Source organism: Diplotaxodon limnothrissa, linkage group LG3, assembly GCF_057381915.1.
Source record: "Diplotaxodon limnothrissa isolate DT_005_m linkage group LG3, D_limnothrissa_male_GT1.1, whole genome shotgun sequence".
Taxonomy (NCBI): domain Eukaryota; kingdom Metazoa; phylum Chordata; class Actinopteri; order Cichliformes; family Cichlidae; genus Diplotaxodon; species Diplotaxodon limnothrissa.
In genome coordinates, this window is record NC_140598.1 from 55,959,909 (window position 1) to 55,973,896 (window position 13,988).

At 42.4% G+C, this 13,988-nt stretch overlaps 1 protein-coding gene across 3 annotated transcripts in view; it reads right to left on the reverse strand.

The window, feature by feature from the left end:
• Nucleotides 1–13,988, reverse strand: part of LOC146636641 (phospholipid-transporting ATPase ABCA1) — a 214,854-nt gene that overhangs the window by 47,219 nt on the left and 153,647 nt on the right. For all 3 annotated transcript variants that reach the window (XM_085349624.1, XM_085349622.1, XM_085349625.1), the window contains exons 38-41: nt 10,825–10,969; nt 5,286–5,409; nt 2,053–2,182; nt 1,534–1,654 (exon numbers count right to left, since the gene is read on the reverse strand). In XM_085349624.1, coding sequence (XP_085205750.1) covers nt 1,534–1,654; nt 2,053–2,182; nt 5,286–5,409; nt 10,825–10,969 — 520 coding nt within the window. The remainder of the gene's footprint in view (nt 1–1,533; nt 1,655–2,052; nt 2,183–5,285; nt 5,410–10,824; nt 10,970–13,988) is intronic.

The following is a 13,988-nucleotide window of genomic DNA, read 5'->3' on the forward strand; positions in this document are numbered from 1 at the left end:
CCAGCAGGTCCTGGGTCTGCGTTACAAGCCTGTAACACCTCACCTAGGAGGTTCCCAGGAGGCATCCTGGTCAGATGGCTAAACCATCTCAACTGTATCCTTTTCATGCAGAGGAGTAGCGGCTCTGCTCTGAATGACCGAGCTCCTGTAAGGCCGAGCCCAGATGCCCTCCCGAGGAAACTTGCTTCCGCTGCTGAAATCCACGATCTCATTCATTCGGTCACTACTCAGAGCCCACGGCCACAGGTGAGGGTAGGAATGAAGCTTCATTGGTAAATTGACAGCTTCACCGTCACGGTTAGCTCACTCTTCACCAAAACAGGCCAGTACAATATCAGCATCACTGCCAAGGCGGCACCAGTCTGTCTGCCAATCTCCCACACCACTCTCCCCACTCACGAACAAAGCACAAGACAAACTCCATCACTTGGGGCAGCAACTCATTCCTGACCCAGAGCGGCCACTCTACTCTTTTCCAGCTAAGAACCACGGCCCTGAACTTAGAGTTGCTAATTCTCATCCCACCTGCTTCACTCTTGGCTGCAAACAGCCTCAGTGCAGGCTGCTGGAGATCACGGTTCGATGAAGCCAAAAGAAGCACATCATCTGTAAAAAGCAGAGACAAGATACCCAAACTCTTCGCCCTCCACCTAGAGTTTCTTGGCTGCGCCTAGATATTCTGTCCATAAATATTATGAACAGAATCAGTGGCAGAGGTCAACTTTCTCAGATACAGTAGATCCAGCTGCATCTCAAATGTGACATCATACCTTTACAAGGCAAGAGAATTTTAAGCAGGTTTAAAGATAAAAGACATTTTAAGACAGTTTGACCTTATTTGACTTTGAAAAAGAGGTCATTGGTCCTCATTCCCTGTATGCCTGCATGTTGTCAATGCAACAATGGCAGTAAGAAACAGTTTTCAATAGCTCGATCAAGCATTATTGCCACTGTGACCTTCAAATTAATCTTTTGACCTTGAAGGAAGGATCAGAGGTCACAGGTGACGTGACTTTTGAATCTTTATACATGACTTTCTATAGGTTAACACAGCACACTTGTAAGACTCATAGTTTCTCATTTTTAAGGCTTTTTGTTAATTTTCTACCAATAAATTGTTAAGTTGACCTTGAAGACATCGGTGGATGTCGGGCAAATTTGAATGGGCTGTTAAAACGACCCCACTCTCCACCCCTACAAAGTTTTATCAGAATTCATTCAAAACCTTTCGAGTTATCATGTTTTCAGGCAGAATAATGACATGCAAACACTGAAAACATAACCTCCATGGCGGGGTAAATTTGTGGGGAACAAACTGACTGACAAAAGTGATAAAATATTGGAACAATTTAAAAAAAAAAAACTCAGATATTACAAAAAGAAAAAAAAATACAGGCCCCAGTTGGTAAGATGAGGCTTAAACACAATTACACTTTTTACAAAGAGGCGATGGAACAAAATTAAATCAAGTACGAGCAAGAACAAAATGGAAAAAACCTCACTGAAAATGTATAAAGCACCAAAGCTGGATACCTTAGTGAGGTCACAGATCCTCAGAAGGTCGCTCCGGGCTTCACCTTCATACACCCGCCTTCGTTCCCTGGCAACATCGATATCCTCTTCCTCCGCAGGCAGCCACTTCCCTGAAATAAGTCTAGCAGAGAGAGTCAAACACAGTTGGCATAATACCCTTCATTAAAATTAACACGAACTCGCGTGACAAATTATGTTGGTCAAAGTTTAAGCTCAATGAAACAATCTCTGCAATTTTCATAAATAGATGAAGCCACGGGCATTAGTTCCTATGGCAACCTCGCTTTTAGAGTACAAAACACTACAAAAAAAGAGTGGAAAAAAAGAAAGAAAGACATAATTGGTTTGAATTTGGTAAAACACATTTGCAGAGCAACAGATGTTTCATATAAAGTCAATATAGAGCGTATTACTAATCCTAACAGCTGCGAACAGGAGAGAATTTGTTTATCTGACAAAACACAAGGAAGAGTTGTTTTTTTCTTTTTGTTTTTTTGTTTTAAAGTTTCTTACAGTCACCTTGGTTTGCAGAAGAATTTATACTGGATGAGGATTGTAACGGCAAACATGACAATTCCCTGGATGGACATGGCACAAAGGTTCTTGCCCACCATTTCCCAGCTCAGCGGGTTCTTGAAACGGTCCTCCCCTGATAAGAAAATTAGCAGACGCACACAGGAGAAAAGCAGGTAATTACACAGATTATTTCCACGTGTCACAGTAACTTCCAACCCTTAACAGCGAGCCCCGAGGATGAGTTAACGGACACGCTGTCAAAACAAAAGGGAAATAAGCAGATGTGTTTTCGTTCACGGACAGCCAAATGTGTCTTTGTCAGACGCTGGTGTTGCTGAGACGCATTTGTTGGTGAAAGGCGGCAGTTTAAAAAGCCACTTAGCCTTTGCATAATAATAAAAAAAATAAATGCTGTCACCTATGTCATGGGAAGAAATTGCTGACATCCTGTACTTTTCATGTTGAAGCCATATTTGTATTTTTTGGCTAATGAACATGCAAGTAAAGTAAACCGTTGACAGCCCAGCACTCTAACCATTATCATATCTGCTCTCTTTCCCTCTCCCTCACGGCTTCTACAGCCCTTTAGGCCAAGGGTGGGGCGGGGGTGGGGGGTGCAAAGGAGACAAGAAAAACGAAAAGAGCTTTCAGTCTCATTCTCGGGTAAATAGCCCCTTTCCACACTAGCCTTTTTAAGTTGTGATTGCTTTTCTCTTCCTTCTCTCCAACCGCCGCCGCAAATGATTCCTCAAACCGCTATTTCCTGCTCCATCTCTCCACAGATAAGACCCCTTTTTCCTCTTGCATGTGCCTCTTTGCTTCTTGATGACCTCCTCAATACTGGCTCCACCTCCACAAACACCATTACACTGTTTTTTTCCCTATCCTGTCTAAATTTAACTCATGCAGAGTGTGCAGCTGTAGTGGACACTAGGGAGGTGCGTTTCTGGTCAAATATTGGAGAACTAACGTTTAGAACGAAATAGCATCGTATCAGTGGAGAAACGGGTGGAATACGAGACACAGGGCCATATAAATGCTCCTTTGTGGGCTATTATTATTATATTTTTGGATGGCGTGTACATTTCTAGCAATATTTTATGGTATTCCAATAACTTAAAGGCTCCAGTCATTTGCCAGTGTAACAGAGAACAGAGCAGTGTGGTGGGCGACTGTGATGCAGAAACGGGTTATGCAAATGTTTCGTTGCAAAGATCCACAGAACATTTATTCTGGCTGTTTTCAGAGCAGCACGCGGTGCAGTTGCGTTTGTTGTTGTTTACTAAAAGACAACGGCGAGGTTTGCAAGTAAAATGGAAGAAATCTGCGGCGCAAGTTGCTCTAAATATTTTAAGAGGCACAAAATATAGGAGAGCAGGATGGAAATTTATACAAGCGGTCCGCTGTGATAAATTAGGTGCTGCAGCTGACTGCTGAGTGAGAGGAAACCGAGTCTGGTAAAATCGGTGGCACTTTGAGGCACCGGGGTGAGATAAGCATGTTTTAAAGGGTTTTATAAATATACCAGCGCTCTTTTTTTCTTCTTCTTTTTTTGCTAATCCGCTTTACACGCTGAGCTAGCTTTCTCTGCCCATGCATTACCTGTACATGTCACTAACTTGTGTTTTTATTCTGTTGTGGTCTTTTTTCCCCTCCCTGTGCTCCCTCTCCTTCACCTTTCTGCAGATACGGTCTTCGTGTTTCTGATCTGCGGTTATTGGCCCTACCAACCTGCCCAGTGTTTATTGCCTGTTATTTCTCCAACACTCATCTTTTCTCACTCTGCTCTCCTCTCACCCCAACATGTGGAGGCAAGACAGCTGCCCCGACCTGAGTCTGGTTCAGATTTTATCCCGTTAAAAAGGAATGTCTGCCAAGCGTTTCCCAAAGAGGAGACTGATGCTTTTTCTCTCTCTCGCTGAAATGCTGTAAAGTATTGAGCTTACTATGCAAAGTACCCTTAGATGACATCCATTTAGAGCCAAATGAATCTAACCGGATGTAATCTAAGGGTACTTTGCACTAACTTGGACAAAATTTCTGTCATTTTGCCTCCGTACGCCATCACAGTGGATTTTAAATCAAATAAGATGTGATTGAAGCGCCGGCTTTCAGATTTAATTTGGTGGGTTTTGCAAAAAATTTATGTTAACTGTCATTTTTAGACATAATCCCCCATTTTCAGAGCCTCAAAATTAATTGTACAAGCTAGCATCTTTTCAAATATAAAGATTTTTTTTAATATTTCAATGAAAATGCTTTCCATACTGAGTCTCAAACTCATGCTGTGTGTCCTCCCTTGAGAAGCTCTGCTAAGGCCTTTACTGCAGCCGCCTTCAGTTGCTGCTGGTTTGCAGCTCTTTGCTGCATTCACGTTTACCTTCAGTAACTAAAACAGTATGCTCTGTTGGGTTGGGATCCAGTGAATGACTTTTCTACTTAAGAACATCCCATTTGTTCTGTGTGAAACTCTCGGGTTGGTTTTGGTCCATTTGCACTGAGAAGCAGTTTTGCAGCATTTGGCTGAATCTGAGCAGAGAGTACAGCCCTGTGCACTTCAGCCCATGTGTTCCCTCCACGTTTAACAGATGATACAGTATGCTACGGCTCGTCAGCTGCTCTTTCCTCTCTTTATTGTTTTCTCTTCGCATTATCCTCATTCGCATTCATTTTGTTTTCATTTGTCCAAAGGATTTTTTCCCCCAATTAATTAATCAATCAATCGAGTGTAACCAGTGGTTTGCATCTTGATTGTAGACTTTGACGATTGCATACCTAGCTCGTTGAGAGTGGTCTCAACTTAGCTGGATCTTGTGAAGGGAATTTTCTTAACTATGGAAAGATCATCCACTTTCTTCTGTGGTCTTTCGGGCCTTGTGGTGTTTCTGCTGGATTTTGGGGGGGTTTCAGCCTAATGATGGCCTCCCTTATTTACATCTATGTCCCTTTGGACCTCATATTAGAGTTCTAGGGAAAAGGCCTCACAAGACAATGAAATTTAAGCCGCTAAAAATCAGGGACTGCATAAAAATAAGATTCCCGAACTGTTAATGCAGTACCATTGCCAAACCCCTTGAATTAAACCTGAACGTCTGGCCTTCAATCACATCTTCATTGACCACTGTGGTGTCACTGTCCAAAAACACACGAACCCATTTCACATCTTAAAATCTAGCACTACTGTGTGAAACAGTTTAGTCCTTTCTGTATTCCATACTATGATATCATCCTCTCACCAAAGTTGCTGAAGAGTGTGGCCGTTGCCTGGTTCTTGGCCATGTCAATCAGCCCTCTGCCCAGACAGAAGTGTGGGAATATCAGCAGCACCTGCTTCACTATGTTGTTGATGTGGGTGATATTCTGTTGAGAAAAATGCACACAGACACACAGGATACACATTAGTGGCACGAGGACGTTTTGGATATTTAAACCCTGACTGGGAATTGCACAGTTACAAGCTCAATATGTTGACAATTCTAGGCCTGAATCAGCAGAGCCAGAGTGAGAGCTTTGGAAAATAGCTTGAAGCTCCCTGATGCAAGTGCACATAATTAGCAAACATCCTGCGCTGTGCTTGCACGCTGAGCGCGGGTGTATTGCGGTGCACCAAATAGCATGCCGAGGGAACTCGGTGCATCAAGGTTCATCTACCTTCTCGATGCTGGAATTTAGGAGACGTAAGGGAACGTACCGTGTGATCTCTGGGGAGGAGCACGTACAGTAGAGCTCAGTATGTGCAAACACAAACAGATGAGTTGATGCTCAGGGAAGCAGATGCTCATCCTTAAAATCATAACTAAAGCTAAAGGAAACACCCAGACACCAAAGAGTCACAGGTGGGAGGAAGAAAAGCACAGGTACTCTGTCTTCTTTTGGTTCTTCTGATAAAGCATACCACCACAACAACAAAAAGACAGAAACACAAACCCAAAGCATATTGTTTCAGTGTTTCACAAGGCATAGGCAGAAATAAAGTCTTATCTTGACAGCGTATTTCCACAAAACAACTTTTTTTCCTTTCTCAAATTGTACAGTTCCTTTCTCTCCACATTTGACCTGCCGGTGGTTAGAACACTGACAGCTTAATAAAGTACAAAAGCAACAATTAATTCAATTAAGACACAGCGGACCAGGCTGTAACGGACTGGCACAAGCGAGGAAGGAAGTACAGGAGAGGGGGTAAAACAGGAGAAGGCAGAGCAAAAGGGGCAACATATTACTGTGGCTTCACAACCGAGTTCATGCATTATGCATAGTGCTCTATTGCTGCATAGTCTTCAAAGCTCTTGCATACATGGATAGAGACTACAAATTCATCATTTCTGTTTTCTGGGCGAGCCTGCGAGATTAGGTGGGGCGGCGGCAGAGGTGCGATTTGTTAAAGCTGTGTGCAAGATTTCCAAATGATGGCCATTATTGTCACAGAATTTATTCATGCATGCGTGTAACAGCTCTGTGAAATTAGTTTCAGTGACTAAGCTTTCAATTGGCAGTTACAATGCGAGTGTGAGGCCTTATGAGTCTGCCAGCCTTAATAAAAAGCCAGATTTAAAGATATTTCAGTCTGCACTTTTACTGGATGTCAGCTTATTGTGTAAATGCAAGTAAAACATGACACTTTTTAAATAAGACAACATACTCTGTCAGATATTAGCAGGTGGGGAGTGAGACCGTGATCGAGGGGGAAAGGCAGACAAAGAAAATAAATAAATAAATAAAACTGTTGACAAGACTTTGTTTTCTCCCAAGGAGGTGTGGGGGCACATTTAGCCTGTGCACATTAAGAATACATATGGTGCTGCTGCTGTATATCTGCCTTGCTTTAGTAACTTACAGGCGTCCTCAAGCTAGCTCCTTCCTGCCTTCATACTAAGCTAACCACATGCTGCTTCCATATTCAGCAGACAGATGTATTACTGATCCTATCTAGCTTTTGCACTCTTGCTTTCACTGCTTCTCCTTATCCCTGTGATCATTGGAGCCAGGAACAAATCTGATCACAAAGGGGACAAAGATACTAGTGTACAGTAGCTCCAAATATAGCTAAAGATCTGCGGCCATGCTAAAGAGAAAGTACACTCTGTGTCAGTTCTAAGGTTTGATGTATCAGGGCTTAAAATCATGCAAATGCAACCTCGGATGAACTACAAAACATGACATATACACAGCCATTCTTCATTTAACAAAAACTCCACCCTCACTGCTTCTATATGAGTTTAGAGGTTTGGCTCTCCAATTACTGCTTAATGGAGACTGAGGGGGAATAAACTGTGAAGCACGGTGGTGGAGGGGTGATGATTTGGGCTTGTTTTACAGCCACAGGACTGCAAAACAAATGTCTTCCAAATGTGAGACCATCGGTCTGCAAAAGCTTGGCTGAAACTGGATCATTTAGCAGGACAAAGATTCCAATCGAATCTACAACAGAGTGAAAATGTGTCGCAAAGGATATCTACAACCATAGGTGTACTTTTCTTTTTCCCATGACTATATGGGGATACTTTGTATGAAAGGTCCTTGTCATTGATAAAAATAAAATGGAATAGTAATAAAACACTCTAAGATTTTTACTGTATAATAATTCTCGCAACAAGAAATGACGAGCAACAATCCAACTTACAAACTTACACACTACAATAAGTGTTTGCTGGCCTAGTTCTCTCGGGCGGATCCAAGACCGTGATGAAAAGGTCTCATTGATCACGATGTCGACGCAAACCTTTAGACGTCTTTAGATGTTCAGCAGCAATTCATCATTTCTTTTATCTACACTTATACATTTGCTTGAGGACAGGAGGGTAAGAAGAGCTGCAATAACAATGCATATTCAACAAAAATTGGTGCATCTTGTTACTGGTTACATTTTTTTGAACACTTGAACCCTGCTTACTAAGGAGAAAAATGGTTAAATGGTATCATTTAAATCACTAATTTATATTTGCGTATTAGTATTTTCTCTTTAGCCAATTACTTGATTGCCTTTACTGACAGTATATGGAGGAAAGATATACTTTACTGCAACAATTTGCTGTAGCAGAAAACAAGTTTACCCTCAAAGTTGAAACTAACGTTCTTTTCTTGGCGTTTGCAAACATATTTTTATCCCCCAGGATGTTCACAATGTATGTAACCACTCAAATGCAAGCATCGGGGGATTTGCTAAAGGCACCTCTATTCTTTACATTCAACACTAAGCCTAAACAGAGATAAGAAAGTCAAATAAATAAACAACAGCTATGACCTTGGCAGAGAGCAGCCCATCCATCTGGCAGAGGAATGCAAAAAGCAGCGAGACCTAATTTGAGATCGATACATGAAATAACATATCTCCTCCTGACTGGGTGTTCATCAAGGAGATCTAAGAGGTTCTTTGTCGAAGATGATAAAACGCCGGACAATTTCCCCCCTTGTGTTTGCGCTATGTGCCCATAAATCATTTTCAAATGGTTTTTAAAGGTGGTATTGTCTGCGCTGTGCTTATCTGACCCATATCCCTACACGTGCTTATTCCCACAGCGTGGCTTCATTCATAATGCTGCGAATCACAATGAAAGCAGACAAGCAGAGGATGTATGGCTCAAACAGCTGGGGAAGACATTTTTCAAGAGATGATATTCCTGTGGTTTTGAGATACTGTAGGAGTTCTGTCGTGAGCAATCGACTACATTAAACCTTTGCCTGTTTTAAACACAGCGTCGATAAATTCTTCTGGACTTAAAAAACAATGTACTCCAATTACACTACATGAGGTAAGCGGTACCTGGCCACGCCGCCACACCGATACATTTATCCTGGAAAAATCTATGGGTGCCTGCGGTTATCTCTTAGAGGCACGTGGTGGAAGTATTGACTCAGACAGCGCTTCAAGCGTACAAGGCAGGCTGGGATTGATGCAATCCACAGGGAGTTGGACAGTCCTGAGGGAAAGAAAATCTCCCATTGGTCTCAAGACAAAACTAGGGCACCAAGTCTATAACACTGCAGCGCTGCTTTCCCACTCTGCTACTCTTATTTTTTTTCCCTTCTTCCCATTTTCTCCCCTGGAAAAATGGTGCTATGCCCAAAAGGGATCTAGATTCACCCAGTGCTTGAAAAGAGAAAACAGACTGAAAGCCGGAAGCTTTACTTTTGAGCGACACTGTTTAAATATCGCCGCCGCCGCCGCAGAGGAGCCTGAAAGTGATGAGGCGCAGCTTTGAAATCGCAGAAGCTGTGAGAGGAGAAGGCTGGATAGAGCTGTCATGTGCAGGATCTGCCGTTTCTGTTGAACTGGAGCACGTCGGGGCACTGTCATATCTGCGCTAGCTAGTTTGTGAAGAGTCTGTTCCGGGGAGATATCAGCTCTGAACTGGGGGAGACATGGAAACCTGGAGAGCTGTAACATGTGAGTTGATTGATGTTGACCCGTCAGACTCTTGTCGGCGGCGAAATCGGGTCAGATTAGCAGAATTATCTCGGACCTCCGTCCCCATCGAGTCTCAGAGAAACACGCTGCTCCTAATGCCTCAATCGAGCGAAATGGGCAGTAAATCCGTCCCTTTACACCGGCCCGTGGGCAAAGCGCTGTCCATTAAATTATCGGGAATGGCGCCCTTTATGAGTAATACGCTCCGCTAACGTCGCATCAATAAATAAAGAGAATGCAGACACAACAAAATGACCACAGTGACTTTCTTGGAGGAGAGACGCGCTCGTGAAAAATACAAATTGATGATGAATGTCGGCGATAATGAAATCACGATGCAAATGAGGCCGCCTCGTTAGGAGACAGGAAACATCCCATGCCATCACGGAGCGGGCGCCAGAAGATCAAGTCGCAGGCAGGCGTGTCGGAGGGGGCAGACCGCGCAGAGGCAAGAGTCTTTGAGACGACATTACGCTGCGTCTGAAGTGGCAGATCGGGGATGTGGGAGACATTCTGATGAAGCGTCAGATGTGTCTGTTGACAAGGGATGACTGATCAGCACGAGGCTAAAAATACGTGGTGAGGTGGGAAAAAACCAAATGAGAGAGCGGGCGATGCGTGGGAATCGTGCAAATAACAATTAAGGCTGCAAATGTGTTTAGACGTATTCAGATCAGAGAACAAACGAGAAAGATGTCAGAAAAGTAGAGAAATCGTTTAAAAAACTTGAGATTGTTCTGTCTGAGTCCTGGCTGTTTGCACACATTGCGTATTCAGATATTTTCTTTTTTACGTAATTTATTTAAATTCTAATAAAACAGTACAATGACTGACAGTCTGTCTCTCTCCAAACCGAGCTCTGCATTTCTTATTTAGCTCGTTTTTGGTGTCTTTGTCTTTTCATTCCACTGAGACTGGAGCAGCTTGCAGTTAAAATGAACACTTGCTGAAAGATGGATGAGCAAAGTTCTCTGAAGACCCAATTCTCAGCAAACGATTTAACATTAAAAAGAATAGGCAAAATAATTCCTTTGAAAAATCCTCGAGAGGATAAAGGAAATATATTAAAAGTTATACCAGGTGGGCACACACCCCACCCACGCGCATGAAAGCCTTTGCTTTGGAGAAAAAAATGGAAAAACACTGAGCGTTTATCTATGATTCAAGTCAATTAGCCATCCGCAGCTATAGCTTCTGCATAAATATCATTTTTATGGAGCCTGAAAGTCTGCGCCTGCTGTTTCACAGGAAGTGTGCCGCCTGTCGCGTTAAAAATGTGCATGCATGCATGTGTGTCTCCTACTTTTCCGTCTGCACAGACTCTGTATGCGTGTGTGAGCGTGTGAGCGTGTGGTGAGGGTGACACTTACATCATCATCGAAGAGCTCCATGATAAAGGTGGCCACGCTGCTGTTAATACCAATGAAGAGGTTGATGCAGGTCAGCACCACGTAAGCTGTGCTGGGCACGCTGAAGATGAAGGAGAACGGGTACATCATGGGCGTGATAGCCCAGCTTAAAAAAAAAAAACACAAAACAAAGTAAAACAGTGTTACAAAATATAAAATATAGAAATTAAAATAACAAAGGTGATCTCCAGTGCGATCCATGCTCGTTAAACTCTCCGAGGGCAATTTGTATAACGGCAAATATCATGCTAGCAGCTACTGAATCCTTGCTATTTTCGATTCACAAATGCGGATTACCAGGTCAGCTGTGCCATTTGATGGCCTCCTCTGATCATTTGCATTTTCAGTAAGTGACCCATGAAAGCACTGCCAACTGAATGCTGCCAACGCTCGGCAGTCAGCGGTTCAAGCTCGGTATCACAAGCAGATCAAGTGAGGCACTGGTGTTGTGGTGCCACGGTGCAAACCCCTGTCATATAACCAGACCTTTGAATGTAATTTGAAAGTAACACGTTTTGATCTCATTACATTTACTCAAGTGCTGGAGTTTCAGTTTGACCTACTTCAGAGGCGTATGTGTAACTTTCTGATTCAGTTCTTTTTAGATTAGGAATCTTTGGAAACAGACTGCAGCCTCACTCTGAGAAGCACACAGACCTGTTTGTACGAGCTAAGCTACACAGCATGTCTCCTTCACTATGTGCCATAGCTGTATCTGATATCCCTGCGGTGGTGTTCTTCCTGGATCATCAAAACCAATGTTGGTCCAGTTGCAACATTGCAAGTGACCAATCATCATCAATGTTACGATGTCATAGGTTTGCAGGGTGGAAAAAGCCGACCGATGTGGTTAGGGTCAGGGTTGGGGATTAGGACGTGATCATAGTTAGGCTTAGGGTTTGGTGTGTGTCACTTCCAATGACTAGTATTACTAACTTATTTGTGTGCACTGGTGCATCTTTCAATGGACGTAGTATAAGTATTACACAAAGTACAAACTATTGCGGAAAATGTATAAAATACGTTGTAATAAACGCACTGGATTGAATTGGAGATATGAATTAAAGATTAGTGGCATAAACGTCAGTTCTTCGATTACTCTGGCTTTGTGGGGCTTTTTGACACTGTCGCAGATAACTATTTACCCCTCGGACACCTAAAAGGAGAAACCCTTGTCCCCTTTTTCTGAACTGAATGGTTTCTGTCATACTTCAAGCCGGCTTTTAGGACAAAATGACTGGTTATGCAACAAAAGGGTAGTCTTTACCTGTACAGCTTACTACCTGCTAGAACCTGTTCAAATGGTCATCATACCACATATTTACTGACATTTCGTGAGGTGTCAAAACTCTTCATTAAGTGTATGGGGGAGGGGAAGTTGCCAAATGTCATCTTCATTTGGGAAAGTCTTAATAGTTCAAATGAACAAAGGAAGTGTAAGCGTGGAAGTGAGCTAATGCTTCTTAGCTGGTGATTCTGAGGTAGTGCCAGATCACTTTTAAAGTTCTCCTACAGCGTGGAAAGGCTGGTTCAACAATGAATAACAACACAAACTTTGAAGGTAAACTTTAATCAAGTGTTAAAGTTGCACGTGTGAGTTGAACAGGTAAGATAAGATAAGATAAGATAGAACTTTATTAATCCCTCGGGTGGGTTCCTCTGGGAAATTCGATTTCCAAAAAAGCACAGCACCGACAGAAGTTACAGAGTTATACACACACACATATATATAAATACAGAGACAATATAAATAAAATATACGAAGGGGATAAATAGAATAAATAGGAATAAAAATAAAAATACAAGTGAATTGCACATTTCAAGTATTGAGTCTATTGCACCGTTGACTATTTACAAAAGTATTGCACAAAAGGTATTGCACAGTGAGGTGAAGAGGCACTACAGCTTAGTTGTTCCCTCCTTTGTCCTCCTGTCTGTTGCTCCCTGTATTTTTTACCTCACAGAAAACAGGAGCTGCTGGTTTACTGAGTAATTTTTGCGTGATGAATTTTTATCCCTTTAACAAAAAAGTCACACGGTAACACAAACTAACTAATTTACCGAAGCAGCAGCAGTGGACAAACAAACTTTGAACTACTGGTAAACTACTGGTTTTGTTCATTGAGTGTGGTGGAGTGAAACAGCTTCACTTCCTCATCAGAAAGGTGACATCAGGTAAACAATGTAAGCGGTCTAAATGGACATTATGCACCCTTTTTAGGCAGTTAAATGGATTTTTGATGACTCCATCCGCAGCTGAACATGGCTTTAATTTCTGTGGTTGATCTCTAAAATGTAATATAATGACACGTTTCAGCTGGAAACAGCTTATTTAACCTTGACTGACTGACTGAAGTGAGTAGCTTCTCATTTCTTAAACAACCACGTAAAAAGACACATCCTGTGGTCGTGGAAAAGATGTTCTCTGTTTCAGAAGGGTCAGATTTAATGGTCTGTATCAAGCAAACAACACAATTCAGAAGTTTACTAAAACTATTAAAATTGGGTTAAACTATTCAACACAGTACAAAAGGCTGAAGGGACTCAAAGAAGAAATGTGAAAATCATGACTGATCATGATCAGAGGTCAAATTAATAGTTGAACTCGCAGCTAAGTAAAAGCATTTATACACACACAATGTAAAGAGAACTCCAGGGATCAGGACTAAACAGTTGTCTGGCCTTAAGAAAACCACTTATCAGTTTGGCTACTTGGGGAAAAAAAACAATTCAGTTCACCAGGGATGTTTAAAGGTTGGACTGTGGAGCGATGGAGAACAGTCATGTGGTCTGATGAGTCCAGATTTACCCTGTTCCTGAGTGCCGGGCACATCAGGTTAAGAAGAGAGGCGGGTGAAGTGATGCATCATCACGCCTCGTGCTTACAGTAAAAGCCTGATCTCAGGTTGCTTCAACTGGTCAAGGTTCAGCAACATTATCTCCTCAAAAACGCAGTCAGCTAACTACCTGCATTTACTGATCGACCAGAGTTTCTCCATTAATGAATTTCTTCTTCTTTCCGACGGCGTGGACATGTTCCAAGATGATAATGCCAGGATTTATCGGGCTCAAATTGTGAAAGATGGGTTCAGTGAAAGTAAATCGTCCTTTTCACAGATGGATCG